We start from the raw sequence: 12138 nt of genomic DNA, 5'->3' as shown, positions 1-12138 counted from the left end.
TACTTGCATGTAATTATGCATAATTTATTGTTATTATAATAGTAAGTAACGTGTAACAAGGACACCTTAAAAAAGTGTTACCGTTTATTTATATATTAATATTAACTATGAATAAATGCTGTAAAAAAGGTTGTTCATTATTAGTTTATACCTCATGTTAACTAATTGAACCTCACAGTAAAGTGTTATCAAAAACTTTAATTTAGTTTATTTATGAATCATAAGTATGTTTTCACAAAAGGGAGATGTTTTCATATTTAACTAGCTTCAAAGCAGAGCTAATTAAAGCCACCCACTCACACGCATTCACATAAACGTATACTTCCTCACATAAACACAAACTCACAAGAGTTCACACACGAGACTAGGCCGGCCGGCCTCATATGCAGCTTGTTTACGGCTGCGGCACAGAGCGGCTGCAGAAAGCCTGTGCTGTAATAGAAAACGTGTGCTTTGCTCCTCACCTATCAGGTGCTAGAGGTCAGAGGTGACACATGGAGCCTGTTAGCATTCCAGCCTCAACATCAGAGGAAGGATGAAACTATGCTGCGAGAAAAGTGCGCTTGCATTTGAATGCTTGCGCCGGTCGTTTCGCCTCACAAATTCACACCATCCATCACAAAATTTCCTCTCCTCTCCATCTCTCGTACGCTCTCCCTATCTTAAGTAAATCTGTAGCAGAACTGAGATTCGAGCCCTGCCCAGGCTCTCACAGCGAGCTGCGTGTTTCACATTACAGGCATATTTCCACATTGTATTTTGCTAACCCTCGCCTACTGATAAAGGGCCAAAGAGCTTCAAAGAAAAAATGCTCCTCAGCACTTACAGTGACCAAACGTCTGCTGAGCACTGGAAAATAACAAGAGCTCTTTTGACAGGGCCCATGCTGTGCGGTGGAGTGGTCAAGGCTGCACACTTCGACCGGCCCTCTCCAAAATCCCCCGACTCCAGGGGTTTGGCCTTTCGGTGATAGCTACATTCATCAACTCCTCCTGGGCTCCTCCTTGATAAAATGAGAAGGGAACCAAGGAGCGCAGAGAGGGTGGGAAATGTCAGGAAAGCAGCTAAGCACTTGCATCAGATAGGCTGAATGAGATACTTTGTTTGGAGATATATAATGGGGTGATCGTTCAGGGTCTGGATGGAGAAAAAGATGAGAAAGTGTGATAGAAAGGGGCGGAAGCTCATAAAGAAAGAAAGGCAGTGATGACAGCTGGGCACGAGGTTTATGGTTTGGCGTGCTGTCCTAACTAAAAGTGATGAGACTGAGAGAGCAGGTTTATCTGGTATCTCTCTCGAACACTCACCGCCACGCACTGCAGTTTTCAATTCCACTCGTCGAATACAATTTTATTTTGATATTACTTTTCATGTTTTTTAACACTTCAACTGATAAACATGAAAGTATATTTGTTATTATGAACTAATTATGAACAATTTGCATAATATTTTTAAAATTATAATAATATATTTATAATTCTATATATAATATATAGTATAATGTTATACAATATAACTAGAATTGTAGAATATTTCATTAATTTTACTGATCATTATTTTATAATAATTAAATTGTTCAATTCCACTAATCTAATACAACATCATAAAAGCCAAAGCACCATTTCAAGAGTGTTGATATTACTTTTAATGCTTTTTAACAATTTACAGTAAGGTTCATCTGGTTAATGTTAAAGTATATTGGTTATCATGAATGAATTATGATCAACATTTTTTATAATATCTATCTATCTATCTATCTATCTATCTATCTATCTATCTATCTATCTATCTATCTATCTATCTATCTATCTATCTATATAAATAATTATATTTCATATTCATTCACAATACATTAATGTAAAAATAGAATACATTATTTTAATTATACCCAGCTTTAAAGGGTTAAACATGTTCTAGTATGTATGTAGAAATGAACATCAACCAAGATGAATAAAATGTAATATAAAAAAGTCACTGTTTATTGTTAGTTTATAATACCAATTGCATGAACTAATGTTAACAAACCAAACCATATTGTGAAGTATCGAGCCGTTTCACTTTGTATCACTCTAACTGTTTGTGTTCATGGCATTTCAGTCTCTGTGTTGTTCTTTGAAAACACTTGACTCCGCTTTTGCCTTTTTTGCAACTATTTATGTTGGCAGCGAAAAAATAAACTTAATAACTAGCCAGTTATTCAGTTTATTAATGACTTGTTTATAGAACTGCTGTATAAAATATATATCACATTTGGAACAGCTCTGTTGTACAAAGGCAAAAATCAGTCAATTGCACACAAAGAAATAAACAGAACTTTTTAAAAACGTATGTTTAAAATCATGCACACTAACATGAAACCACTTTGAGATCACATGACTCACGAACTACCAGGCACTGACCGCAGAGGACAGGATGGATTCCGATTTTGTTATACACTTATTGTGATGTATACACTTATTTTACAAACAGTTTAAGCAATACTGACATCAATATTTCAGTTTTAAACAACTACAGTATCTCATATGAACCCTTTCTCATGAAGCAGCATTAAATATGTGATAACAGCACGTTTGATTAGTGCTGGACTGCACCGCCGCTCACATAATCTTGTCCAAAGCGGGTGGCTGACATTAAAGTGAGTGTGGTGAGGCAGATGACACGACCTCAGTGCTGGTTGTATGTATCTCGGGGTGTGTGCACAGGACACACACGCCTGTGTCCTGGAATAGCTCTGCTGGCCTGGAATGCGTGGGTCGGTATGGGGGTTGGGGGCAGTCCTAGGGGGCGAGGAGGCCTGGAATCTCTGCCCAGAGCGAATGACGATTTATCAATCAATCCGGATCATTCAGAACATCCACAAAATTACTGTCCAGCTGACAGCTTTGATTTACGGAGGGGTCTGGGCCCAAGGTGTGGCCTGTCTGCACCTAGTTGTTGTTTTGTCCGTCACGCTCCCCAGGCCCCTGCGCAGGACCGAAACCGTGTCTCTTTTGAGAAACCAGATCTACGTCGTCCATCTCAGCGCACCAGGCACAGACAGGACTTCCATTAGTAAACCTGCCTATGGATGACCTTCTGCATTCTGGCTTCCTGACCCCTCCCCGAATGACCAAAATGGGATGAAAAGACAGCAGGGCCGAAGCGTGTTTTACTGGGTCATCTGCAGCTATCTGCTATTATCTGTGTACCTGTTTCATCAGAGGCCTAAAGGTCTACACTAAAACAAACACACGTATTTGAACAGTACTTGAGCAAGAATATTGGTCAAATATTGAACAACATATAGGTATGACTGTAAAATGCATAAGTATGACAAAATGTAAAACTATAAACATAACATTGGCCAAATAGGAATTTTGTAAATGCATAAACAGCAGAACAGCAGAATTGATCACCACTGTTTTTGAAAGTTAAAGGGATAGTTCACCAAAAAATGTAAATTGTCTCATGATTTACTCACCTGCAAGCCATCCTATATGACTTTCTTCTTTCAGACGAATACAATCAGAGTTATATTTAAAAAAGATGTCCCGGCTCTTCCAAACTTTATAATGGTAGTGAATGGGTGTCGAGATTTTGAAACCCAAAAAAGTGCATCCATCTATCATAAAAAGTGCTCCACATGGCTCTGGGGGGGTAATAAAGACCTTCTGAAGTGAACTGATGCATTTGTGTAAGAAAAATATCTATGGAACGCCACTTTCTCGGGAACGTGCGTACGTTAGCAGAAGCTAGAGATGATGGTTCATAAAATATAAAATATAGATATTATTCTTACAAATATGTATTGATTCACTTCAGAAGGCCTTTGTTAACACCCCGGAGCCGTGTGGAGCACTTTTTATGATGGATGGATGCAATTTGCTTCAAAATCTCGACCACCATTCACAGTCATTATAAATCTTGGAAAAGTGAGGACATTTTTTATATAATTCTGATTGTATTCATCTGAAAAAGAAAGTCATATACACCTAGGATGGCTTGAGGGTGAGTAAATCATGGGGTATTTTTCATTTTTGGGTGAACTATCCCTTTAAACTCCCTTGTTATAGTAAACAGCCTTCTCTGATATTTAAACATGACTTAAAATGTCTTTAAAAATGTAGCATTCATGCCTTTATGCTGAAAAAGCAGCAATAAATGTTTTTTTGGTAACACTTTAGAATAGGGAACACATATTCACTATTTACTGAAACCTTTCCCTCAATAAACTCATTTGCTTAACAAAGGTAGTTGTTAAGTTTAGGTATGGGGTTGGATTAAGGGATACAAAATATGGTCATGCAGAATAAGGCATTAATATGTGGTTTATAAATACTAATAAAAAGCCAGTATGCTTATAATATGCATGCTAATAAGCAACTAGTTAATAACAAGAATAGGTCCTCAAAATAAAGTGTTACCTTTTTTCTGATTACAGTGGAAAGCAGAGTAGCTTAATACAAAAACATGTTCTGTATGAAACATCCTTAAATGTGTGTACATTTTACCACTGTATGCAATTTGTAAAGAAAATGTAAAAACTGTAACTTGATTGCAATGTAAGTCGCTTTGGATAAAAGCGTCTGCTAAATGCATAAATGTAAATTTGTGCAGCCTCAGTTCAGTCATTTAAACAGAAAAACACAATACCCAGGAATTTGGATGAAAGATTTCCCCAAGCAGATTTCGCAACAGGTTTAGGTTGGTCACTAAACATTGCCAAGCTGACCAACGGAAAGCTGTTTAGATAAAAAGTGACTTTTCAGCTGTGCTTCATTACACAGCTACACTATTGACAATTGACAATGGACCTTTTTGCTTGCATAATGTTGCCAAAACACAGGGCTAAAAATACTGTATTAGCATTAGACATATTAGCTAATTAACTTGTGCCAAAACCTCTAAGTTTGCACAGCCTTTGACAGCAACAATAAGAGATATCAGAAGTGATTTCTCCTCCCTTCTAAGTGTCTTAACCTGAATGATTTATGGTATGGTTGTTTATTATTATTATTAGCATTTAGCATTGTTTTGCCCTGCTGTCCACAACGCTATCAGAACAATCCTGTGATACATTCTTCAGTCGCGACCCACCGACCTAACACACACACACACACACACACACACACACACACACACACACACACAAACAAACAGAGAATGAGAGAGGACTGGAGAAGAGGAGCGGGATATAAAATTCCAAGACAGGAAAGATATATCGCCAACTGTTCATCCCAGCGCCCAAAACGCATTCTCTTCATTCTTAATAATTAAAGCAGTAAATCTTCTGCAAGAGGGAGGGAGGACACACACACACAAACACCACCGTCTCAGAAGTTCAGAGCGCTTTCAGACCTCAGCGCTTGATGCTGGATGTTTTATCACTGCTTCACTTCCTCGGTGTAAATTTGAGTGCTGATATGTGCGTTATCCTGTCCTTCCACATGTGCTTTATAAGTGGGATTCTCAGTGTAACCCTGGGCCCCTTGCGGCGCTACCCTGAGAGCCCAAATCTCTGCCACAACAACACGACCGGGATGACAACTCCCTTTGTTGTGTTTGCTCAGCTGGTCCGGCTTTGTCAGTCAGAATCAAACTCCTTGTTCCTGCCCTTCTACTGTTATTCTTTGCCTCTGTTTAGTTTCTTTGCACTAACATGGTTTGTTGGTTCTTTTGTGCTTTGTTTTGCATCAAAGGGAACATCTCCCATGTACCCTGTTTGTTCCCTCGGACAATGATAGGGTCATGAGGTCACTGATAATACACAGCTACCTGTAACCTGTGAAGTTGGGGCAACATTAAATTCTGTCAATTAATTACTCACCCTCATGCTTTTTCAAACCTGTAAAACCTTATTTTTGATGAAATACGAGCGCTTTCTGACCCTGCATAGACAGCAACACAACTGACATGTTCAAGGCCCAGAAAGGTATTAAGGACATCGGTAAAATAGTCCATGTGACATCAGTGGTTCAACAGTAACTTTATGAAGCTATACAAGAATACTTTTTGTGCACAAAAAAACTAATATTTATTAAACAATGTCTTCTCTTCCGAGTCAGTCTTTGATAAAGGGGTCGTTCACGTTCTGTTGTTGGATGTAATAATGAACATAGCAGTCGTCATTTACTGCTAAAATCTGACCCACTGAAGACGCAGTGGATTATGTTTTTTTTTTTAAGGGAATGCGTCCCGATCCACTTAAATGTGTCTATGTTCGCGCAAATCATTCGTGATCCACCTTAATCTGCAGAAGAAGTGAGTGTAAGGTTTTTTTATGAATCTTTGCAATTCGCCTTTCCTAATAATGTGCTAGTTAGCAAGTTCTGCGGCTAGATGCGGCTAAAGTTTACAGTTTCAGAGAACGGCTCGTCACCCCATAGAAGAGAGGGGCAAGGTGAGCAGAGCTCATTAGCATTTAAAGGGACATTCAACAGAACGGGTTGCTGTAAACAGGTAAAAATTGTGTTTTTACACTACCATTGAGAAATTTTAACCAAAGTATGTTATAGACTTTTCATTAAGACCCTAAAGAATCATATAAACTTGTGGAAAATGGGCATCTGATGACCCCTTTAATTTGTGTTTCAAAGAACAACATGAGGGTTAGTACTTAATGACAGAATTTTCATTTTTGGGTGATTTAAAACTTTAACATAGATTGGGCAACAAAATTTACAGCACCACCAGTTAAAAACTCACTGACACTAAAAATGAGTTCCAATGGATGTTATATCACTGACCTGCAAAAATGCGCAGGCGTTTGCGTCTCGGAGGCGGCCCGAGTCCAGAAACACCAGTACACTCATCTTCATCATCACAATCCCCACTTTCTAGACCCTCCTCATCCTCGTCTGCCTGGCCCTGTCCGGCAGGGTTTCTCCTCGCAGCGCCCCCTCCTGGCCGAGCCCTCCATCGCTTTTCAGGCAACGTCACCCTCCGCAAAAGCTACAGAGAAAAGACCGTTAGCATTGAGTGTGGTGGAAAAATAGAAAAAAAACATTACACTTCTAATGAACAGATATGCTATAACCGCTATTGGATGCTACGCTAGGACAGGGTTTCCCAAACTGGGGTGTGGAAATGGGTTAAATTTTTGAAATATTAACTTGAAAACTCAAGGGACACTTCAAGTAAATATTTTTGGTCAAAGAGGTTCGGTTGAAAAACGTTTTGGAATCCCTGCTCTAGAACATGTATCGTATATCAGTATGAGATCATAATCACACTGTAGATGAAAACTGTCAAACAAAGTCATGGTGAAATTAATTTGTTAGTGCTAAAAGTCAAATATTTTTTCAGAATACTGAGAAAAATGGCCAACACGATGGATGGAAGCTGCTGGATAGACTCTGAGAGATGACTGTGGAAGATAAAAACAACAGTACAAATAACAACAGAATTTGGTTTTGAATTTTATTTGTAGTTATGCTGTTATGATTCTATATTAATAAAAAATACAAGGTCAATTTATACTTTTAAAAATTCATTTCACCCTCTGCAGGACTATTTAAAAAAGTGAAAATTTGTAAAAAAAAAATATATATTATTTTAAAAAGTATTATTTTTTAACATCAAATCTAGTATGCGTCCACCGATTATTTAGATTTAATTTTGGGTTAAACAGATCAGCTGCTTCCTGACAAAAATTAAATTTCATAAATTGCTTCATATGCATTATGTGTGGTATGTGGCATATGTGGTATGTATAAAACTTCACATTGAGGACTGATTTTGAGCATGATAAGGTCAAATATATGATCTCATCAAGCAATTTATTTCCAAAATACTTTTTCATGTCTTTCCTTTTAAACAGAAATAGAGTCAGGATAAAAGGATAAAAGGATAAATGTTAAATGAGTTGATTCCTACATCGACCGCTGCTGTGTTTTGCCAAACTATAATTGCTGAAAATTCCCTCGTTCCCTTCCGTCTTCTGCTTTTCCTTTAATCTTTCTACTCTGTCTCCCTCTTTTATTGATTTCCTTCCGATGTGCGGACACAAGCATGTGCTTGTTGTTGTTGGGTTTTTTTCGTTGCTGTTGTTGTTTTTGTCTACAGGAGAAAATTGAGATCAGATGGGTCTGGCTATGGATGGCTTCGCACCGAAACAAATCATAGGGCAACAGCTTCTGACCAGCACACAGCTCTCTCTCTCTCTAAAAAATTAATAATTATTATATTATAACCCTCAGAAGATAAACAGGCCTTACTAAACATACAAACCCCTCCATCTGTGATTTAATGTCAGCACATTCTCAGGAGGTCAGCAGGGAAAGTCATACAACATGTTCCACCAGATCTCCACACAGGCCTCCACTCAAGCCTGAAACACGGGAGGCACAGACCGCCTCTGTTTGAACAAGTCCGCAGGGCCGGTTATTGCAGTGACAGAGAAACTGATTCATTTATGCAGTTTGCCCACCGGCAATGACACCAAAAAGCAAAAACGGACAAAAGACGCCTGATAACGGTGTGAAAATGAGCTTGGGATAGCGCCACCTAGTGAAACCGCATTCCCTCAATGACTTGTGCTGTTCATATAACTGAAATAACAACAAACGTGCCTGTTTTCCCTGCGTGAGGAATGGGCCTTTAATGCACTCGGCTCTCTTGTTTCAACAGCATGTTTTTGGAGAGCTGTATGAGTCTAAGCCCTAAGCACATTTACTGAGGGCTCTGAATTCCTTGCTGAAGACCGTTGCCCAGTAACGATGCGAGACGGGCCGTCCCCACAAACCATTTAAACTCTGAAAGCAAACAGTCGTAAAGAGAAAAAGAGAGAGAGAGAATGCGGTCCAGGGTATTTTAAAACAAACTCTAAAAAAGGTAGAGGGAGAAAAGAAAAGAGAAAAGCTTAAGGACAACTGTTTGGCTGCCCGTTTGGCACTGGGTGTATGAAGAGTAGGACCCCCCCCCCCACACACACACACACACACTCACACACACACACTCACACACACACACACACATGTGCAGTGGCCAGCTGAGGTAGCAAAGGATGCTTTGGTTTGGGCGGTTAGAGTACATTTCTGGTGCCACTGTTACAGTGAAGGAAAAGGGGAATTTATTCACGCTTTAAAGCAATAAACTCAGATTGCATGCAAGGGCAGTATGCATTTATTTTGCTTACCATGTTAACAGATTACAGCATTCACACTGAACACAATGCTGTGTAACAGAGGAGCATGTGCGACTGACGACTAGTATTTTGGAGTCTATTTTTGTCACACATTGTGTGCTGAATTCAGCAGGAACACTATGAAAATGCACTATAAACCTATTTAACAACTCAGTGTTTTGCAATATAGGCTTTTATGAAGCTATATAAAATAATGGAGTGAATTACTCACCTATTGTTTGAAAAAAGACATCTGTTATTCAGTGACAGGCTCACAAACACTGTCTATTCAGGAAGTCAGGCAACTTAAGCAGTATGTAGTCTATGCTCTAAACATTGGGTTTGGTTCCTTGGTAAATGTGCCCTCCTCCTTATGTAGATGAGATTTTATTGAGAGCAAATTTGTAATAATCAGAGGTGGAGCTGTGGTCTGACAGATAGCGTATATCAATACCGAATGCTGGACGATGGTCGGTTAAAATAAAAAAAAATAGTATTTTTTGAAAGAAGTCTCTTATGCTCACCAAGACTGGATTTATTTGATCAAAAATACAGTAATATTGTGAAATATTATTACAGTTTAGAATAACTGCTTTCTAGTTGAATATAATTTAAAATATTATTAAAATGTAATATTCCTGCAAAGCTGAATTTTCAGCATCATTACTCCAGTCAAGATTTATCTATAATTAAATAATTAAAAGTATGCCTTTGCTCATCAAATGTAGAATATACATGACCCTGGACCACAAAATAGGATTGGACAATATTTGGCCGAGATACAGCTTTTTGAAAATCTAGAATCTGAGGGTGCAAAAAAATCTAAATATTGAGAAAATCGCCTTTAAAGTTGTCCAAATTAAGTCCTTAGCCATGTTTTGATATATTTACGGTAGGAAATTTACAAAATATGTTCATGGAACATGATCTTTACTTCATATCCTAATGATCTTTGGCATAAAAGAAAAATCGATCATTTTGATCCATACAGTGTATTGTTGGCTATTGCTACAAATATACCCGTGCCACTTATGACTGGTTTTGTGGTCCAGGGTCACCTATAAAAGTTTGCATAACATACAGTGTATCTTTCAGCTGACCTTATAAAACCCTGTGCCCTATGTAATAACTATGGTAACACTGATAAATATTTTCAGTTACTCATTATATTAACCCAGAAATCACTTTTATTTTCTTAGATCAATACTGTCAGTGTGAGGACACAATGCTATGTGTTAGATGCAGTAACACTGCTGCTGTGAAACAAGCTTGGCATGTACTGGAGAGCCTCAAGGAAGCACAGAGAACACAAATAAAACAAAATATGCTTGATAAATCAAGAACAAGCCTCATACTTGAGGATTCCCCTCCTCCTCTTTCTCTCTGCGGTCCAGAGGCTTCGGGAACACAGAGCTCATGGAATGCAGCGGAGCTCAATGCAAAAAATGCAATTAGTGTCTGTTCAGCCATGCGATCCCTTCTTTCGTTTACTGCTCAGAACGCAAAGGAAAACTCAGCTCACAAACTCACAAAAGGCCAACACATGGGAAAGCGCTCAGTGGCAGTGACCACAGACCTGTCGCTGAGCCCCACACCAGGCCTGAACTCTGCTCAGGGTCAGCACTCAGAGCAATATAGTAATGCCACATGGCAGTTTACTGTTTAATCAAGCAGACAAGCAATGGAGCGTATAAGAGGAGAAAACTCACAGACGGGTTTCTGGAAATTATAAGACCATGACTAAACAATGATTAGCCCAGTGCAGATCTCATCCATAAAACCTGCTGCCGCGATGATATGGTCTTGTGGGTGAGTGTTGCTTTGGGGTTGCTAAGATTCTGTAAATAAATATATACCATGTTTTTCTAAATTCCCTTACAACCCCTTGAAAACCCGTGATTTGAGATACATTATTTTTAGCATAAACATGAAGAGTACGTTATACAGTGAAGTATAAACTTAAAGTTAGGGGTTTGTTTCAATCTTTAAACTGAAGTTTGAACAATTATAATAGTTATTATTGTATTAAAAAGCACTTTGAATATGCCTAGATTACCTCCATTTTATGAAAGCCTGTTTCCACCACAAAATAGAAAATGTGACTTTCTATCTCACAAGACAGGTTTTTTCCTTTTAATTATGACTTTTTATCTTACAATTTAGACTTTTTTTCAGAATTGCGAGATATAAACTCAGAATTGCAAGATTTAAACTCAAAACTGCATGATATGAATTCAAAATTGTGAGATGTAAACAAAAATGTCAGAATCGTAAGATAAAAGGTTGCAATGACCTTTTTTTGATTCCATGATGGAAACTCAAAAACAGAATTGCGAGATGTAAACTCGGAATAAGCGCAAGAAAAACAAAAATCAGAATTCTGAGAATTTATATCTTGCAATTCTGATTTTTTTCTTATAATTTCATGTAAAAAGTCTGAATTAAAGTAAAAGATACAAAAAAACTAATTGGATTTACTTTTTTTATTTCTTTATTTTTTGTCGGAAATGTGGCTTCCATTCCATCCCTTTCCATTTCCTCTCTAAAACAAGTTTTGCAGCAAAAGTTCTCTTTTGATCGCTTCCCTTAGTCAGTCCTACAATACATCTCCAACACTGACAAAAAAACAAATCCACCTACTGTGGAGAAAACATGAGAGGACAAGACTTTTTTTTCTCCGTCTCTCTTTCTGGTAACCACAACACACGCTGTGGGGCGGCAGTGAGCAGCTGAGGGTTGTGTATGGCCGGGGTATAAAGACCCCAGAGGGGACGGAGATAAAGCCTGTGGTTTGGCCCTTGCGCTGCAGCACCATATCCAGCGTGTCACCGCTCTGAAGTGAAACCCAAACAGGGTCAGTACAGGGACACGGCTTCTCTTTACAGCAGCTTACATGTTTATGTGTTTGCGAGAGAGAGAAACCGAGAAAACCGGATGAAATGTAGCGAAGACTTTTTTCCATCCCACCTCTGATTAGCATCATACCGTGTATTGTGCCTGTTCAAGAGGAAAAACGAGCATGTCTGGACTTGTGC

General features: G+C 38.5%; 1 protein-coding gene across 1 annotated transcript in view; it reads right to left on the bottom strand.

Annotated features, from left to right (window-relative positions):
* The window catches only part of gpc3 (glypican 3), a gene marked incomplete at both ends in the record, with an annotated part of 130666 nt that overhangs the window by 13280 nt on the left and 105248 nt on the right, over nucleotides 1-12138 (bottom strand). Inside the window, one exon of the mRNA XM_079390647.1 lies at nucleotides 6726-6930. Within this exon, the coding sequence (XP_079246773.1) occupies nucleotides 6726-6930 (205 nt within the window). The remainder of the gene's footprint in view (nucleotides 1-6725; nucleotides 6931-12138) is intronic.

The sequence above is a fragment of the Barbus barbus genome, assembly GCF_936440315.1.
Source record: "Barbus barbus genome assembly, chromosome: 33".
NCBI classification, from domain to species: Eukaryota; Metazoa; Chordata; class Actinopteri; order Cypriniformes; family Cyprinidae; genus Barbus; species Barbus barbus.
This window is presented reverse-complemented; position numbering and strand designations above follow the sequence as displayed.